Raw genomic sequence first — 17,012 nt, 5'->3', positions numbered from 1 at the left:
AGTTTAATAAACTCAGCGGAGAACGTTCTCTCGCTCCAAAGTTAACGCACTGACTTATTAGAAAAAGCAGTACTTTTCAATGCGTGAGATATAAGAGGTGTGGTGTGTGAGAAGAGGGTCAAATACGTGTTTCACGGCCAATGGGTGAGAGTTGGTAGCTCTCAAAGACAGTGGCAATATTAAGTTTGTGTGAAATTGTAAACATGGGGCAAGCGCTTGAGCACTTGCTGGCTACGTACTACAGGGGGCGTGGCCACGTTACGAGCTGCGCTTCCGTGTTTACACACCCTCGAAAAAGGAGGGGACTAGCGGCGCAAAGTATGCTCGCGGAGCAAGCATAGTGCGGTGGTGAGGAAAGTGACGGTGTCACAGCATAGGCTCACTATATGGTAAAGAAGAGGTAACTTATTCTAGGTTTCAAAATTGCTTTTTACAGCGGAATGTTCACTCGAAGGGGCCATGGAGACGTCAAGAAATCTACACAGAAAGTTCTGGATCCAAAGAAGGATGTATTGACCCGACTGAAGCACCTCCGGTCACTGTTAGGTGAGTGACATGTCATCGAGCTTTGATGCAGCACCAGTGACTCGCTCGATTATTGATGGTGCCTGCCTCCTAGTAAGCTAGCTAGCTAACCTTTGTGTCCAATGTTTTTTTTACCACGTCGAATATATGGGGCATCATGCTAACCTATATGATAAACGTGGAGCTGGCTAACGTTAGCTAGCTAAGCCAAGCCATCCTTTGTGGTTAGCGCGTCTGTCTAACGTTCGTTTGCAAGCCACCAGTAGTGTCATTGTAGAACGGTTAGCCAGAGCTAGCTGATTAGCATGCCAGTCAGCAGCAGGCAGGTTACAAAAACCTAGCTTTGTGCTAACAAGGTGCTTCGCTTCACGTCCTAGGTACTAACTAGATGGACAGTTTTGTTTGCAAGTTGGCTGCTTGCTTACTAGCTATCAACCTCTAGTCCCTCAAAGAGTTGTTAGCTAACATAGCAGCTGGCACTGTATAGCTTGCTAAACTCAATGAAATGTATATTGCTAGGCTAGCTAGCATTAACAAAAGAGCCATTCAGTAACGTTAGCCAACATTTGGAGATGACATCTGAACAGAATGCACATGACACTTTGTTGAAACATGTAACTAGGTAGCTAGTTTGCTAGTCCCACAAATTAAATTAGCCTTTGGGTGTACTTTCAATTTCTTACCTAGCCAGTTAGCTACATATTCAGATAGTATTGCATAATTCATAGGTGGTTGTCACATGACATGGCTACCTATTCTTATTGAATGCCATTTATTTTGTCCTGATGCAGGCAGTAGGAAATTATCGGAATAGCCAGCCTAACAATTAGGTACGTTTTTTTTCTATTAGCTGCAAATAAAGTATCTTATCATTTGTCTGTTTGAGACATTAGTCTATATATCAAAAACAAAGTGAAAATATAGGTATTGAATAGAAGAAGCCTATTCAATAGGCAGGCATACCTATCTTTCCCCGGGTATGGTTATCAGAGAAAGGATGTGGGGGTGTGTGACAGTTGACTGTAGTTCTGCTAGTTTGTTCTCCTTGGGGAAATGAACCACTGTTTCAGTTTATTTTTGTGGAATTTATCTTACCAGGCTTTGTGTTTAAATTTGTTTAAGTCTATCTCACTATCAGTTCCTACCTAGAGTTTCAATGGTCAATATTGTTTCTCTCACTCATCTTATGCAAAAATTCAGAAGACTGCAAGGACAAGAAAATACATTTGTACAAATTGCAGATATGTTTGGAATGACAGATTGTGGATCTAACTCTTTTTAATTGGATATACAGTCAGGTCCATCATTTTTGGCACCCGTAATAAAGATGAACAGAAAATACTGTAATTATACTGAGCTATATTGTATGCAACAAAACAAAGGGACATTTATTTTATACTACAATTGCTTAGAGAAATATTTTGTTTAACAAGTAATACAAAAACATCTCAAGATACTGGTCAAAATGATTGGCACCCCTGTTTTCAATACTCAAGTCTTTTTATCCAATGTTTTATGAGATTGGAGAACATTTTAGACCATTCCTCCATACAGAATCGTTCCAGTTCCTTGATATCCTTTGTCTGCTCTTATGGATTGCCCTCTTCAATTCACGCCACACGTTTTCAATGTGGTTCAAGTCTGGAGACTAACATCAAAGATCCACCACCATATTTTACTGTAGGTATGATATACTTTTCTGCATTTGTTTCTGTTTTTCAATGCCAAACCTACCACTGGTGTCCGTGGCCAAAGTACTCTGTCTGACCATAGTACCTGCATGAAAGTAGAGCTCTTTGGCCACGCACACCAGTAGTAGCCCCAACGTGTTCTCCAACCTCATAAAACATCTTTATAAAAAGGCTCAGTGTTGTTATCCTCACAAGGGGAGAGTGCTAGAGTATTGAACACAGGGGCCAAAATTATTGGCACCCCTATATTTTAGATTTTCTTTCATCACTTAAAATAATATAATAGCAATTTATTTGGAGCATATAATATCTTTATCAAAGGTGCCAATAATTGTGGACCTGACTGTAAATTGAGGCCATATAGACGCCTCATTATATTACACTCTTTCACATTGAATGCTGTTAAAAAAAAGTATCTTCTCCATTTATTTGCAGATGGGACTCTTCTAAAGAAAGTCCTGTTTGTTAACCTAGGGTCTACCTTTGAACAGGAAGCGTCATTCTGTGTTGTAGGCCTAGGTTATATGCATACTGTAAGGTCATTTAGCCTAATTTCCCTCTGCATCAGTATCATTCCATGCCAAACAACCAGAAATATTGCCAGACTCTCACTCTCTTCGTGTAGTGTCTTTTATGAAGCTCATTGTGGAGCGGTGTGCTAGTTGGACCATTTCAATTGACTTCCCTTGCCTGAGTCCATCTTTTAACAGGCTCGCTGACCTGTAGAACACCTGTATCTGGGACTGGCCCCCTGTCAGGCACTACCTATCAACCACTTTACACTGTGTCTGTGTACAAATCTCCATCTCAAAAAAGTGCTGAACTAGCGCAAAGGTGGTTAATATGTCAAAAGTCTAGCCTATCAGGGTACTTTCCTGCTGACGCTGCACATTCAATGTCAAGACTTGTACGGTCAAGATAGAGGTCAACAGTGGTCCAAGGGAGTCTGTTACTTCCCTACGGTTTTTCTTGTCCTCATGTGTGGGCAAAGATAAGGCAGGTCTGTTTGTGCAGCAGCTGATAGCTGGGCCTCCATATTGATGTCCGTTGGCCACCCTCCTCCCTCCTGCAGTCAGTGTTTTCAACAAAGAAGGATTTCCTCCTGGTCTGGTGCTGGCTGGTTCCTGTGTGGACAGGAAGTGGGGATGAGTGATGGGGTGCTGGACACAGCAGGGAGTCTAGGGGGAACGTTGACCTCTTTTAAATAAAAATGATTGTGCTGTTATGTCATGGTGAAAGCTTACAAAGCTATATGGTTTTTATTGTGTTCAAAAGGCATATCTTGACGAGAACTTGGACAGATTTTACACACACTGACCAAAGAACACAGACAAATGCCACTCCCTCCATTCTTACAGTAATATAAAATATGCCACTTCTGATGTTTTTGATATCAAGATTGGAATTATATTAAAGGTCCTTCTAAATGTCAGGGACATCCTGAAACCAGTGAGAATCTGGACTCTGTCCCTGGTGCCCCTATCCATGTTGATTCAGCTTGACCAGTGTTTTCCACAAGCACATGGAGTAGCCAGCCAAATAGAAAAAGGAGCCTGCTGGGGGTTCAGAGCTTGTTTGGTAAAAACTTCTTGATTTTGGGGTGGCCTCTGGTGCCTCTGGTACTTTATACTACTTTTATTCCATCTGAAATACACAGTGAAATGATTGAATACTTCATTGAGTTTACCTCCCAGAGTTGATTTTTTTGTTGTGGTATTGTGTACAATTTGAATTACAGGAAATTTATGAATTCAGTGTATGCCTATTTTTTGGGGGGGATATCGTCTAGGACTATTTTCTAAGTAAGAGTCCTATCAACCTTTTTTAACATTTAACCTTGTCTTTTCTTGAGATTTTAAAGTACACTGCTCAAAAAAATAAAGGGAACACTTAAACAACACAATGTAACTCCAAGTCAATCACACTTCTGTGAAATCAAACTGTCCACTTAGGAAGCAACACTGATTGACAATAAATTTCACATGCTGTTGTGCAAATGGAATAGACAAAAGGTGGAAATTATAGGCAATTAGCAAGACACCCCCAATAAAGGAGTGATTCTGCAGGTGGTGACCACAGACCACTTCTCAGTTCCTATGCTTCCTGGCTGATGTTTTGGTCACTTTTGAATGCTGGCGGTGCTCTCACTCTAGTGGTAGCATGAGACGGAGTCTACAACCCACACAAGTGGCTCAGGTAGTGCAGCTCATCCAGGATGGCACATCAATGCGAGCTGTGGCAAGAAGGTTTGCTGTGTCTGTCAGCGTAGTGTCCAGAGCATGGAGGCGCTACCAGGAGACAGGCCAGTACATCAGGAGACGTGGAGGAGGCCGTAGGAGGGCAACAACCCAGCAACAGGACCGCTACCTCCGCTTTTGAGCAGGAGGAGCACTGCCAGAGCCCTGCAAAATGACTTCCAGCAGGCCACAAGATGAAGATGAAAGCAGGTTCACACTGAGCACATGTGACAGTCGTGACAGAGTCTGGAGACGCCGTGGAGAACGTTCTGCTGCCTGCAACATCCTCCAGCATGACTGGTTTGGCGGTGGGTCAGTCATGGTGTGGGGTGGCATTTCTTTGTGGGGCCGCACAGCCCTCCATGTGCTCGCCAGAGGTAGCCTGACTGCCATTAGGTACCGAGATGAGATCCTCAGAGCCCTCGTGAGACCATATGCTGACACATGCACATTTGTGGCCTGCTGGAGGTCATTTTGCAGGGCTCTGGCAGTGCTCCTCCTGCTCAAAGGCGGAGGTAGCGGTCCTGCTGCTGGGTTGTTGCCCTCCTACGGCCTCCTCCACGTCTCCTGATGTACTGGCCTGTCTCCTGGTAGCGCCTCCATGCTCTGGACACTACGCTGACAGACACAGCAAACCTTCTTGCCACAGCTCGCATTGATGTGCCATCCTGGATGAGCTGCACTACCTGAGCCACTTGTGTGGGTTGTAGACTCCGTCTCATGCTACCACTAGAGTGAGAGCACCGCCAGCATTCAAAAGTGACCAAAACATCAGCCAGGAAGCATAGGAACTGAGAAGTGGTCTGTGGTCACCACCTGCAGAACCATTCCTTTTTTGGGGGTGTCTTACTAATTGCCTATAATTTCCACCTTTTGTCTATTCCATTTGCACAACAGCATGTGAAATTTATTGTCAATCAGTGTTGCTTCCTAAGTGGACAGTTTGATTTCACAGAAGTGTGATTAACTTGGAGTTACATTGTGTTGTTTAAGTGTTCCCTTTATTTTTTTGAGCAGTGTATTTTACTGCAATATATGACTTTTCCTGCAAGATATGAAAACAGAAGAATGAAGTAAAATAGCCCAAATTATCTTGAAATTGTGTGATGGGCACTTTTTCAAATGGAAAAATGGGTCTTGAAAATAAACAGAACAGATGTTCAGTTAAGTTCTGGGTCCATACGTGTTAATAACCTCTTGAAGCTAGAGGGCAGTATTTTTATGTTTGGAAAAATAACGTTCCCAATGTAAGCTGCCTATTTCTCAGGCCCAGATGCTAGAATATGCATATAATTGACAGATTAGGATAGAAAACACTCTAAACTTTCCAAAACTGTCAACATATTGTCTGTGAGTATAACAGAACTGATTTTTGCAGGCGAAAACCTGAAGAAATCCAACCCGGAAGTGCCTCTTATTTTGAAAAATCCCTGTTCCATTGCCTGCCTTTCCTCCATTGAAGGGATATCAACCAGATTCCTTTTCCTATGTCTTCCACAGGGTGTGAACAGTCTTTAGACATAGTTTCAAGCTTTTATTCTGAAAAATGAGCGAGATTTATCAAATCGCGTCAGTGGATAGCCAGATGTCCTTCGATTAGTTCATGCGCGCGAAAGTGGTAGCTCAACATTTTCTTTCTCTCTTGTATTGAATAGTTTACCGTACGGTTGAAATATTATCGATTATTTATGTTAAAAACAACCTGAGGATTGATTATAAAAAACGTTTGACATGTTTCTACGAACTTTACGGATACTATTTGGAATTTTGTCTGCCCTTCATGACCTGCCTGAGCCTGTGGATTACTGAACATAACGCGCTAAAAAATTTGAGGTTTTTGGATATAAAAATAATCTTTATCGAACAAAAGGAACATTTATTGTGTAACTGGGAGTCTCGTGAGTGCAAACATCTGAAGATCATCAAAGGTAAGCGATTCATTTTATTGCTGTTTTGACTTTCGTGACCAATCTACATTGCTGCTAGGTGTTTGTAATGTTTTGTCTAGTGATCGATAAACACACACAAATGCTTGGATTGCTTTCGCTGTAAAGCATATTTTCAAAATCTGACACGACAGGTGGATTAACTTCTCTAGGGTAGGGGGCAGCATTCGGAATTTTGGATGAAATGCATACCCAAATTAAACTGCCTGCTTCTCGGGCCCAGAAGATATGATATGCATATAACTGGTCGATTGGATTGAAAACACTCTAAAGTTTCCAAAACTGTTAAAATAGTGTCTGTGAGTATAACAGAACTGATTGGGCAGGTGAAAACCTGAGAGAAATCCATTCAGGAAGTAGTTATTGTCCGGTTGAAATATTATCGATTATTTAGGCTAAAAACAACCTGAGGGTTGAATATAAACATCGTTTGACATGTTTCTATGAACTTTACGGATACAATTTGGATTTTTTTGTCTTCCTGTTTTGACTGTGGATTACTGAAGAAAACGCGCAAACAAAACTAAGGTTTTTGGATATAAAGAGACTTTATCGAACAAAAGGAACATTTATTGAGTAAATTAATGTCTGCTGAGTGCAACCATATGAAGATCATCAAAGGTAAGGAATTAATTTTATCTCTATTTCTGACTTGTGTAACTGTTCTAGTTGGCTGGTTACTGTTTGTAATGATTTGTCTAGTGGGCTATGTTCTCATAATCGTAAGATATGCTTTCGCCGTAAAGCATTTTTTAAATCTGACACCGTGGTTGGATTCACAAGAAGTTAATCTTTAAACCTATGTGAAATATGTTTTGTTTTCTGAATTTTTATAATGAGTATTTCTGTATTTGAATTTGGCGCCCAGCAGTTTCACTGGCTGTTGAAGAGGTGGGGCGCTAACGTCTCACGTACCCAAGAGAGGTTAACAACAAGCCAAGCTGTGTTTTGGTATATTGCACTTGTGATTTCATGAAATTAAATATTTTTAGTAATTTTTTTTTGAATTTGGCGCTCTGAAATTCAGCGAATGTTTATGAAAATGATCCCGCTAAAGGGATCTGTGCGCCAAGAGGTTTAAGAGGGAGAACAATATCAGTTAAATTAGTGAAAGAATTTGCAATTCTCTTTGTGAATTACAGTATGTAATTTATTCGAGAGAATAAAAAATCTTGTTTACCTTCTTCTGGCTGCAAGCCCGAGGCCGCCCACAATATGACAACAGCCACTTCAAGTGCAGGGCGCGAAATTCAAAATATATTTTTTAGAAATATTTAACTTTCACACATTAACAAGTCCAATACAGCAAATGAAAGGTACACATCTTGTGAATCCAGCCAACATGTCCGATTTTTTAAATGTTTTACAGCGAAAACAGCACGTATATTTATGTTAGCTCACCACCAAATACAAAAGAGGACAGACATTTTTCACAGCACAGGTAGCATGCACAAAGCCAACCTAACTAACCAAGAACCAACCAAACTAACCAACAAACAACTTCATCAGATGACAGTCTTATAACATGTTATTCAATAAATCTGTTTTGTTCGAAAAATGTGCATATTTCAGGTATAAATCATAGTTTACATTGCAGCTACAATCAGAAATTGCACCGAAAGCAGACAGAATAATTACAGACACCAACGCCAAATACCTAAATACTCATCATAAAACATTTCTGAAAAATACATAGTGTACAGCAAATGAAAGACAGGCATCTTGTGATTCCAGACAATATTTCCGATTTATTAAGTGTTTTACAGCGAAAACACAATATAGCGTTATATTAGCTTACCACAATAGCCAGAAACACAAGCCATTTCCCAGCAGTAAAAGTTAGCGATCGTAACAAACCAGTAAAAGATATATAATTTTTGACTAATCTTGATATTCTTCATCAGATGACAGTCCTATAACATCAGGTTATACATACGCTTATGTTTTGTTCGAAAATGTGCATATTTAGAGCTGAAATCAATGGTTATACATTGTGCTAACTTAGCTACTTTTTCCCACAACGTCCAGATTTTTTTTCTGACACTTTTTCTGACACACATATTCTGACCAAATAGCTATTCATAAACATAACTAAAAAATACATGTTGTATAGGAAATGATAGATCCACTAGTTCTTAATGCAATCGCCGTGTTAGAATTCTAAAAATAACTTCATTTCGACATACAGCTTCGGTATAGCTAGAGTACCCAAAAGCTGGGCGCCGACGACTAGTTCACATGTACGACAGATATATGAAATAGCATCATAAAATGTTTCCTACTTTTGCTGATCTTCCATCAGAATGTTGTACAAGGTGTCCTCTGTCAAGAACAATCGTTGTCTGGATTAAGAACGGCCTCTTTCCCTCTCGATTTAGCAAGCACACTAGCCAAGTGGCACGAATCTCTCCATGTCAACAAACGGAAGAGAACGGAACACGGCAAAACTCCCGAAAAAATTTCAATAATCTGATTAAACTATATTGAAAAACATACTTTACGATGATATGGTCACATGTATCAAATAAAATCAAAGCCGGAGATAGTAGTCGCCTATAACGACAGCTTTTCAAAAGGCAAATCCAGGTCCCTCTTCGCGCCTTCCTGAAAACAGGAAATGGGGGACACGTCATTCAAAGAGCTGTAATTCGAGTCCAGATCAAGTTACACACTCCATTTCTTCTCTCACTCCTTGTCGACATCTAGTGGAAGACGTATGAAGTGCATCTAAACTAATAAATAACAAGGACTTTAATAGGCAGCCCCTAGAACAGAGCCTCAATTTCAGACTTTCCACTTCCTGTCAGGAAGTTTGCTGCAAAATGAGTTCTGTTTTACTCACAGATATAATTCAAACGGTTTTAGAAACTAGAGAGTGTTTTCTATCCAATAGTAATAATAATATGCATATTGTACGAGCAAGAATTGAGTACGAGGCCGTTTGAAATGGGCACCTTTTATCCAGGCTACTCAATACTGCCCCTGCAGCCCAAAGAGGTTAAGAGTCTGCTGACTTCCACAGGCTTCAAGATTCTTCTTAAGAGGCATTTTCTCAGCTATCTGCAATACAGGTATGATTGAAGAATGACGCAGGTGTTAAACATGGGTTTTGCTACACAGAAAGTTGCAGTTAATTACTCCATTGTCAACACTTTGATTAAATCAGTAGATCTATATCAACATCTTTGAAAATACCATACAAATATCGTAGCTTTTAAAACATTTCAATCTGTTTTCTTTTATCATATTTTGGACCAGAGTAAGGCATTCTCGCCACAAGCCTACCTATTGTTCCTGCAGTGAGGAGGATTCACAATCTTCATTGAATGTTTTTAGAATTTCTGCAGATAATTTCCAAAAAGCCTACCAGTATGTAAATTAGGGAGCCAAAACATCAGCTCTCTTACCAATGCGATTCGGTAGGCTGCTGACGAGTCACTCACTCAAACGTCACTGTCTGGCTAGTCCTGATGGACTTTAAAATACAAACAAAACATATTGAAAATACAAACGAGATCTTTAGTTCACTTGTCCCGTTTCGATACCATTGACATGTAACTACTGTCATGACTCTCCTGTGAGGATAGGAAGGATCAAGTTACAGTGGGTCCGCTCTACAGCGCCCTCTTTCTCCCGCAGAGGGGGAGAGGGGTGAAGTCGGCCATTTTATGACGGTCGTAAATACCTTGTAGAAACTCTGCCTTTGGGCTTTGCAGGAGGAGGGGGAAAATCTCTTTGTTACAAGGCGATTCCTCTCGCCAAAACAGTAACATCAAATGGTTGAATAATGAAACAATATTTCTGTAATCCAAACAGTTGGAATGGTCCGTGGGTACTGAAAGAACAATTATGTCAGAACAGTTGTTGTTTTGGGATCTCTTTTATGCATTCTAGTACAGTTAAATATTTAACACACACACATGGACGCAGCGGTCTAAGGCACTGCATCTCAGTGCAAGAGGCATCACTACAGTCCCTGGTTTGAATCCAGGCTCTATCACACCCGGCCATGATTGGGAGTCCCATAGGGCGGCGCACAATTGGCCCAGCGTTGTCCGGGTTTGGCTGGGGTAGGCCATTATTGTAAATAAAAATTTGTTCTTAACTCACTTGCGTAGTTAAATACAGGTGACACACACACACCACACTGACCAAAATATATTTTGTAAGCATTTATGTATGTCCCCATTACCAGTAAAACATAATCAAAACCTATTAACCCCAAGAAGTTAACGACCGTTCCACAGGTGCATGTTCATCAACTTCTTATGGCTGCAATCCCGGTAACGGGATGATATGACAACAGCCAGTGAAAGTGCAGGGAGCCAAATTCAAAACAACAGAAATCTCATAATTAAAATTCCTCAGACATACATGTTTCTTATACAGTACCATTTTAAAAGTAATCTTGTTGTTAATCCCACCAAAGTGTCCGATTTCAAATATGCTTTTCAGCAAAAGCACTACAAATGATTGTTAGGTCACACCAAACCACAATAAGCACAGCCATTTTTCCAGCCAAAGACAGGAGTCACAAAAAGCAGAAATATAGCTAAAATGAATCACTAACCTTTGATGATCTTCATCAGATGACATTCATAGGACTTCATGTTACACAATACATGCATGTTTTGTTTAATAAAGTTCATATTTATATAAAAAAAATCTGTTTACATTGGCGCGTTACATTCACTAGTTCCAAAAACATCCAGTGATGGTGCATAGCCACATCGTTTCAACAGAAATACTCATCATAAATGTAGATGATAATACTATACACATGGAATTATAGATATACCTCTCCTTAATGCAACCGCTGTGTCAGATTTCAAAAAAACTTTACGGAAAAAGCAAACCATGCTATAATCTGAGACGGAGCTCAGAACAAGAGTCAAATTAGCCGCCATGTTGGAGTCAACAGAAACCAGAAATTACATGATAAATATTCCCTTACCTTTGATCTTCATCAGAATGCACTCCCAGGAATCCCAGGTCCACAATAAATGCTTGATTTGTTTGATAATGTCTGTTATTTATTTCCAATTAGCTACTTTGGTTAGCGCGTTTGGTAAACAATTCCAAAGTCACAAAGCGCATTCACTAAAACGTGACGAAATGTCCAAAAGTTCCGTAACAGTCAGTAGAAACATGTCAAACGATGTATTGAATCAATCTTTAGAATGTTGTTCAAATCTTGAATAACGTTCCAACCGGAGAATTACATTGACTTCAGATGAGCGATGGAACGGAGCTGCCTCTTATGTGAAGGCGCATAGTGAAAGAATGTTCACCTCATGGCAGTGGTGACTCATTCCTGTCTCCTTCGGCCCCCCTTCACAGTAGAGTGATCAAAGTTCTACAGACTTTTGCCATCTAGTGGAAGCCGTAGGAAGTGAATACTCATTCATATCTCGCTGTGATTTCAATGGGATCTTGGTTTTTGCCTGCCATATGAGTTCTGTTATACTCACAGACATAATTCAAACAGTTTTAGAAACTTCAGAGTGTTTTCTATCCAATACTAATAATACTATGCATATATTAGTAACTGGGACTGAGGAGCAGCAGGCCGTTTACTTTGGGCACCTTTCATCCAAGCTACTCAATACTGCCCCTGCAGCCATAAGAAGTTCATTGTTTATGGTTCATTGAACAAGCATGGGAAACAGTGTTTAAACCTTTTACAATGAAGATCTGTGAAGTTGTTTAGATTTTTACGAATTATCTTTGAAAGACAGGGTCCTGAAAAAGGGACGCTTCTTTTTTTGCTGAGTTTAGGTTGCGGTCGAACAAATGTGGTCGAGGTCGAACAAATTATGCTTTATTACCAACGCATTATTGTAAACACATTGTTCGTGGCCTGTGTTTGCTGACTTTTTTGTACAGCTTTGACAGTGCTACTGTATCTTTTTTGACACTCAAAAACCCAAACGGCGTTCCATAGTATGTATGTCGTGAAGCTAATAGCAGTGACGCTATTACTGTGTAATTCCGGTAGGGCAACATCTTAAAAATAGTGCACTTGGTCGTGTGTACCGGTGCTCGACTAGTCAGCAAAAGCCAACATTACCCACAACGGGTAATGGTTGTTTGTCAAGGACAATGAATTCCATTATCTTGGCTTTAATGGATATCGCCTTTTGAGTTGTCTCGCTGAAATTTTGTTACTCTTTCAAATGACTGCTCAACTTGTTGACTGCTCGATCCACACAGCAGACATTGTGGGCTAGTTTAGTATAATGCTGTGTTGCACGTATAGCGCAAAATTTTACGTGGCGTCATGAAATTCAAAAATACTCAATTCAAATATTTAACATATTTGAAAATATATGTGATATACATTAAAATAAAGCTTAACTTCTTCTTAATCCAGCCGCTGTGTCAGATTTCAAAAAGGCTTTACGGCGAAAGCAAATAATGCGATTACCTGAGGACAGCGCCCCGCATACAAAAACATGAAAAATCATATTTCAACCAGTCAGGTGCGACACAAAAGTCAGAAATAGCGATATAAAAAATGCCTTAACTTTGATGATCTTCTTCTGTTGGCACTCCAAAAGGTCCCAGTTACATCACAAATGGTCCTTTTGTTCGATAATGTCCTTCTTTTATAGTCATAAAAACTCTGTTTAGCTGGCGCGCTTCAGTCAATCCACTCAGTTTCCCTCCATCAAAATGCATACAAATTGAATCCCAAACGTTACTAATAAACTTTTCCAAACAAGTCAAACAACGTTTATAATCAAACCTTAGGTATCCTAATACACAAATAAGCGATAAAATTTAAGACGGAGAATAGTATGTTCATTACTGGAGATAAATAAGAAAGAACGCGCTTTCCTCCACGCGCTTGGAAACACTACAGCCAAAATGGGAGCCACCTAGGAAAACTACAATTTCTGTGTAATTTTTCCAAATACCATCCTGAAACTCTTTCTAAAGACTGACATCTAGTGAAAGCCCTAAGAACTGCAATCTGGGAGGACTTGGCCTTATTATTAAAATACTAGCCATTGAAAATAGTGGTAAGCTGATTTTTTTGGGGGGGGGGGGGGGGTTGTCCCTGGGGTTTCGCCTGCCATATCAGTTCTGTTATACTCAGACATTATTTTAACAGTTTTAGAAACTTTAGAGTGTTTTCTATCCAAATCTACCAATAATATGCATATCCTAGCTTCTGGGCCTGAGTAACAGGCAGTTTACTTTGGGCACACTTTTCATCCAGATGTGAAAATACTGCCCCCTACCCCAGAGAGGTTAAACCTTGAAATCAGCCCTTGCCTGAACAGGATGCCAGTGTAAAGGCTAGCACTGGAGTAATATGATCAAATTTTTGGGTTCTAGTCAAGATTCTAGCAGCTGAGTTTAGCACTAACTGACGCTTATTTAGTGCTTTATCCTGGTAGCTGGAAAGTAGAGCAAAGTTTCTGATTTTTGCAATGTTACGTAGATGGTAAAAGGCTGTCCTTGAAACAGTCTTGATATGTTCGTCAAAAGAGAGATCAGGGTCCAGAGTAACGCCGAGGACCTTCAGTTTTATTTGAGACGACTGTACAACCATCAAGATTAATTGTCAGATTCAACAGAAGATCTTTGTTTCTTGGGACCTAGAACAAGCAACTCTGTTTTGTCCGAGTTTAAAATAAGAATTTGCAGCCATCCACTTCCTTATGTCTGAAACACAGGCTTCCAGCGAGGGCAATTTTGGGGCTTTACCATGTTTCATTGAAATGTACAGCTGTGTGTCATCTGTATAGCGGTGAAAGTTAACATTATGTTTCAGAATGACATCACCAAGAGGTAATATATATATAGTGAAAACGATAGAGGTCCTAAAACGGAACCTCGAGGGACACAGACATTTACAGTTGATTTGTCAGAGGACAAACCATCCACAGAGACAAACTGATATCTTTTCGACAGATAAGATCTAAACCAGGCCAGAACTTGTCCGTGTAGACCAATTTGGGTTTCCAATCTGATCGATGGTATCAAAAGCAGCACTAAGGTCTAGGAGCACGAGGACAGATGCAGAGTCTCGGTCTGACGCCATTAAAAGGTCATTTACCACCTTCACAAGTGCAGTCTCATTGCTATGATGGGGTCTAAAACCAGAATGAAGCTTTTCGTATACATTGTTTGTCTTCAGGAAGGCAGTGAGATGCTTCGCATCAGCTTTTTCTATTTTTTTTGAGAGGAATGGGAGATTCGCTATAGGCCGATTAGTTTTTTTTATATTTTGTTGGTCAAGGTTTGGCTTTTTCAAGAGAGGCTTTATTACTGCCACTTTTAGTGAGTTTGGTACACATCCGGTGGATAGAGAGCTGTTTATTATGTTCAACATAGGAGGGCCGAGCACAGGAAGCAGCTCTTTCAGCAGTTTAGTTGGAATAGGGTCTAGTATGCAGCTTGAAGGTTTAGAGGCCGTGATTATTTTCATCATTGTGTCGAGATATAGTACTAAAACACTTGAGTGTCTCCCATGATCCTAGGTCCTGGCAGAGTTGTGCAGACTCAGGACAACTGGGCTTTGGAGGAATACGCAGATTTATCGTGCATCCCTAGTGAATATGTACATTGCAATTATTTTTGAATGAGCGGCCGTTCATGTGCAAATTATTCGCATTTCCGTGAGCATAGTAATCAGCTGTCTGTACAATCGTGGAATTCCTTTGTCTCTCCCTTTCCCTCTCTTTTGAATCCGTAATTTTGTGTAACAAGCCGTCATACTGGTTTAGTCTACTAGGGACTTTTCATTGCATTGTGTAGTAATCGATGTGAAAATTATCCTGTTTGTTTTATTCTGTGTGGTTAGTTAGTTAGTAAATAAATAAATTAAGCCAATTTCATCATTTATGCTAGGGTTCGTGCAGATATCCAAGAGTTCTGCGACATTCAGAATGAGTCTGATATGAGGTAATAAGATTGAATTAATTGACTGACTGACGAAAGAGATGTCTTTAGAGTTTAGTCGGGAGATAGTAACTCGTTAAATAACTTTTCCCGTGGTTCCCCAGATTACTACTTAATTAATTAATTGTGATATGATTAATTTAATCGTGTAATAATTGAACATGGTATGTCATTATTTTATAAAATAACAAACAAACATAATTAAGATAGTCAAGACTTGACACTCCGTTGTATTTCGGAATGGCAAGAATATATGAGATCGACTTTATTCAGTCAAGCTTGCTGTTCGCAAATCAATGTACAGGAAGTCGATGCGCCAACACTTTGGGGCATCATATGAAACACGCAAAAGAAAATAACTGAATGTGCCAGAAAAGCATAGGCTAAGTTGATTTCGACTCATCGTTACCTCTAGCGGGAGAGGACGCTGCAGCCTTTTTTTCTGATTTGCTAATTGAAAAGTAGCCTAGTTAATTTAAGTTGAAAAAGTACACGGCTGAAAATTGCTGTGTAACCTGCTGTATAGCCAACATTCAGCGCTAGTGGAAAACACTGCTTGACTCAAGTTTGATTTAGGCCCAATATCACAGTATGACATGACAGCATCAGTAGGCTATACCAAGGTCTATGGTCAGGAAATAGTCACGGCCCTAAGACTGCTGTAAGCCTACTTGAAGGGGAATTCTGAAGAGAGTCTATTTTCAGTGGAGTTTTTTTTGTTGGTTTTGTGCCCAGTGAGGATATCTGTAATGTTGAGTGTGTGAGCTGCTGCATGTTAATTTGCTGTTCATGCCTGACTGGATCTGCCTGAGGTTGTTAATTACAGGAGCCTGCTAGACCACCTGATCACACATGGCTCTGTGACTGGAGCTATGCATGGCTATTCCTTAACTTGGATCTCTCTCTCACACACACACACACACACACACACACACACACACACACACACACACACACACACACACACACACACACACACACACACACACACACACAACTGTGAGCAAGAGGGAGGGGAAGACAGGATGTTGGCCAGTGTCACTTCTTCCTCTTTCCTCTCCATGCTTTTGTGGTGAGTGATGGTGGGGTCAGGGTCAACTAGGATGGCTGCTGTTAGGAGGTAAAGCTCTGGGGAAACAATCACTGCCACATCGGAAAAAAAGTCAGCAAGGTCCTTTTCTCTGCTGAGTCAAGCTGAGACCTTGACATGTGATTTTCAACTTTTCAAAACACACTGGGATAGATACAATCTCGTTTTCTTTCATCCCTGTCCACGGTGTAGCCTACTTTCAATCACTTGCCCATGTTCATTATACCATAGCGTAACGCTGAGATGCTGCTCATGCGTCACAGTTTAAATGCATCTTAGCAAGATGCTGCTTTTCATACTGCTTCCGCTGGCTTTCTGTCCGACTCCCGCCCGCTACCTCAGCTTTTCATACTTCTCCCGCTGGCTTTCTGTCCGGCTACGGCAGCTTTTCATACTGCTCCCGCTGGCTTTCTGTCCGACTCCCGCCCGCTACCTCAGCTTTTCATACTTCTCCCGCTGGCTTTCTGTCCGGCTACGGCAGCTTTTCATACTTCTCCCGCTGGCTTTCTGTCCGACTACGGCAGCTTTTCATACTTCTCCCGCTGGCTTTCTGTCCGGCTACGGCAGCTTTTCATACTTCTCCCGCTGGCTTTCTGTCCGGCTACGGCAG

General features: G+C 40.6%; 1 protein-coding gene across 3 annotated transcripts in view; it reads left to right on the top strand.

Annotated features, from left to right (window-relative positions):
• Positions 1–335: 335 nt before the first annotated feature.
• Positions 336–17,012, top strand: part of LOC120023646 (ral GTPase-activating protein subunit alpha-2-like) — a 155,096-nt gene continuing 138,419 nt past the window's right edge. For all 3 annotated transcript variants that reach the window (XM_038967694.1, XM_038967695.1, XM_038967696.1), the window contains exon 1: positions 336–546. In XM_038967694.1, coding sequence (XP_038823622.1) covers positions 441–546 — 106 coding nt within the window. In that variant the 5' untranslated portion in view covers positions 336–440. The remainder of the gene's footprint in view (positions 547–17,012) is intronic.

This window comes from Salvelinus namaycush, chromosome 28 (genome assembly GCF_016432855.1).
Source record: "Salvelinus namaycush isolate Seneca chromosome 28, SaNama_1.0, whole genome shotgun sequence".
In the NCBI taxonomy this organism is placed as follows: Eukaryota; Metazoa; Chordata; class Actinopteri; order Salmoniformes; family Salmonidae; genus Salvelinus; species Salvelinus namaycush.
This window is presented reverse-complemented; position numbering and strand designations above follow the sequence as displayed.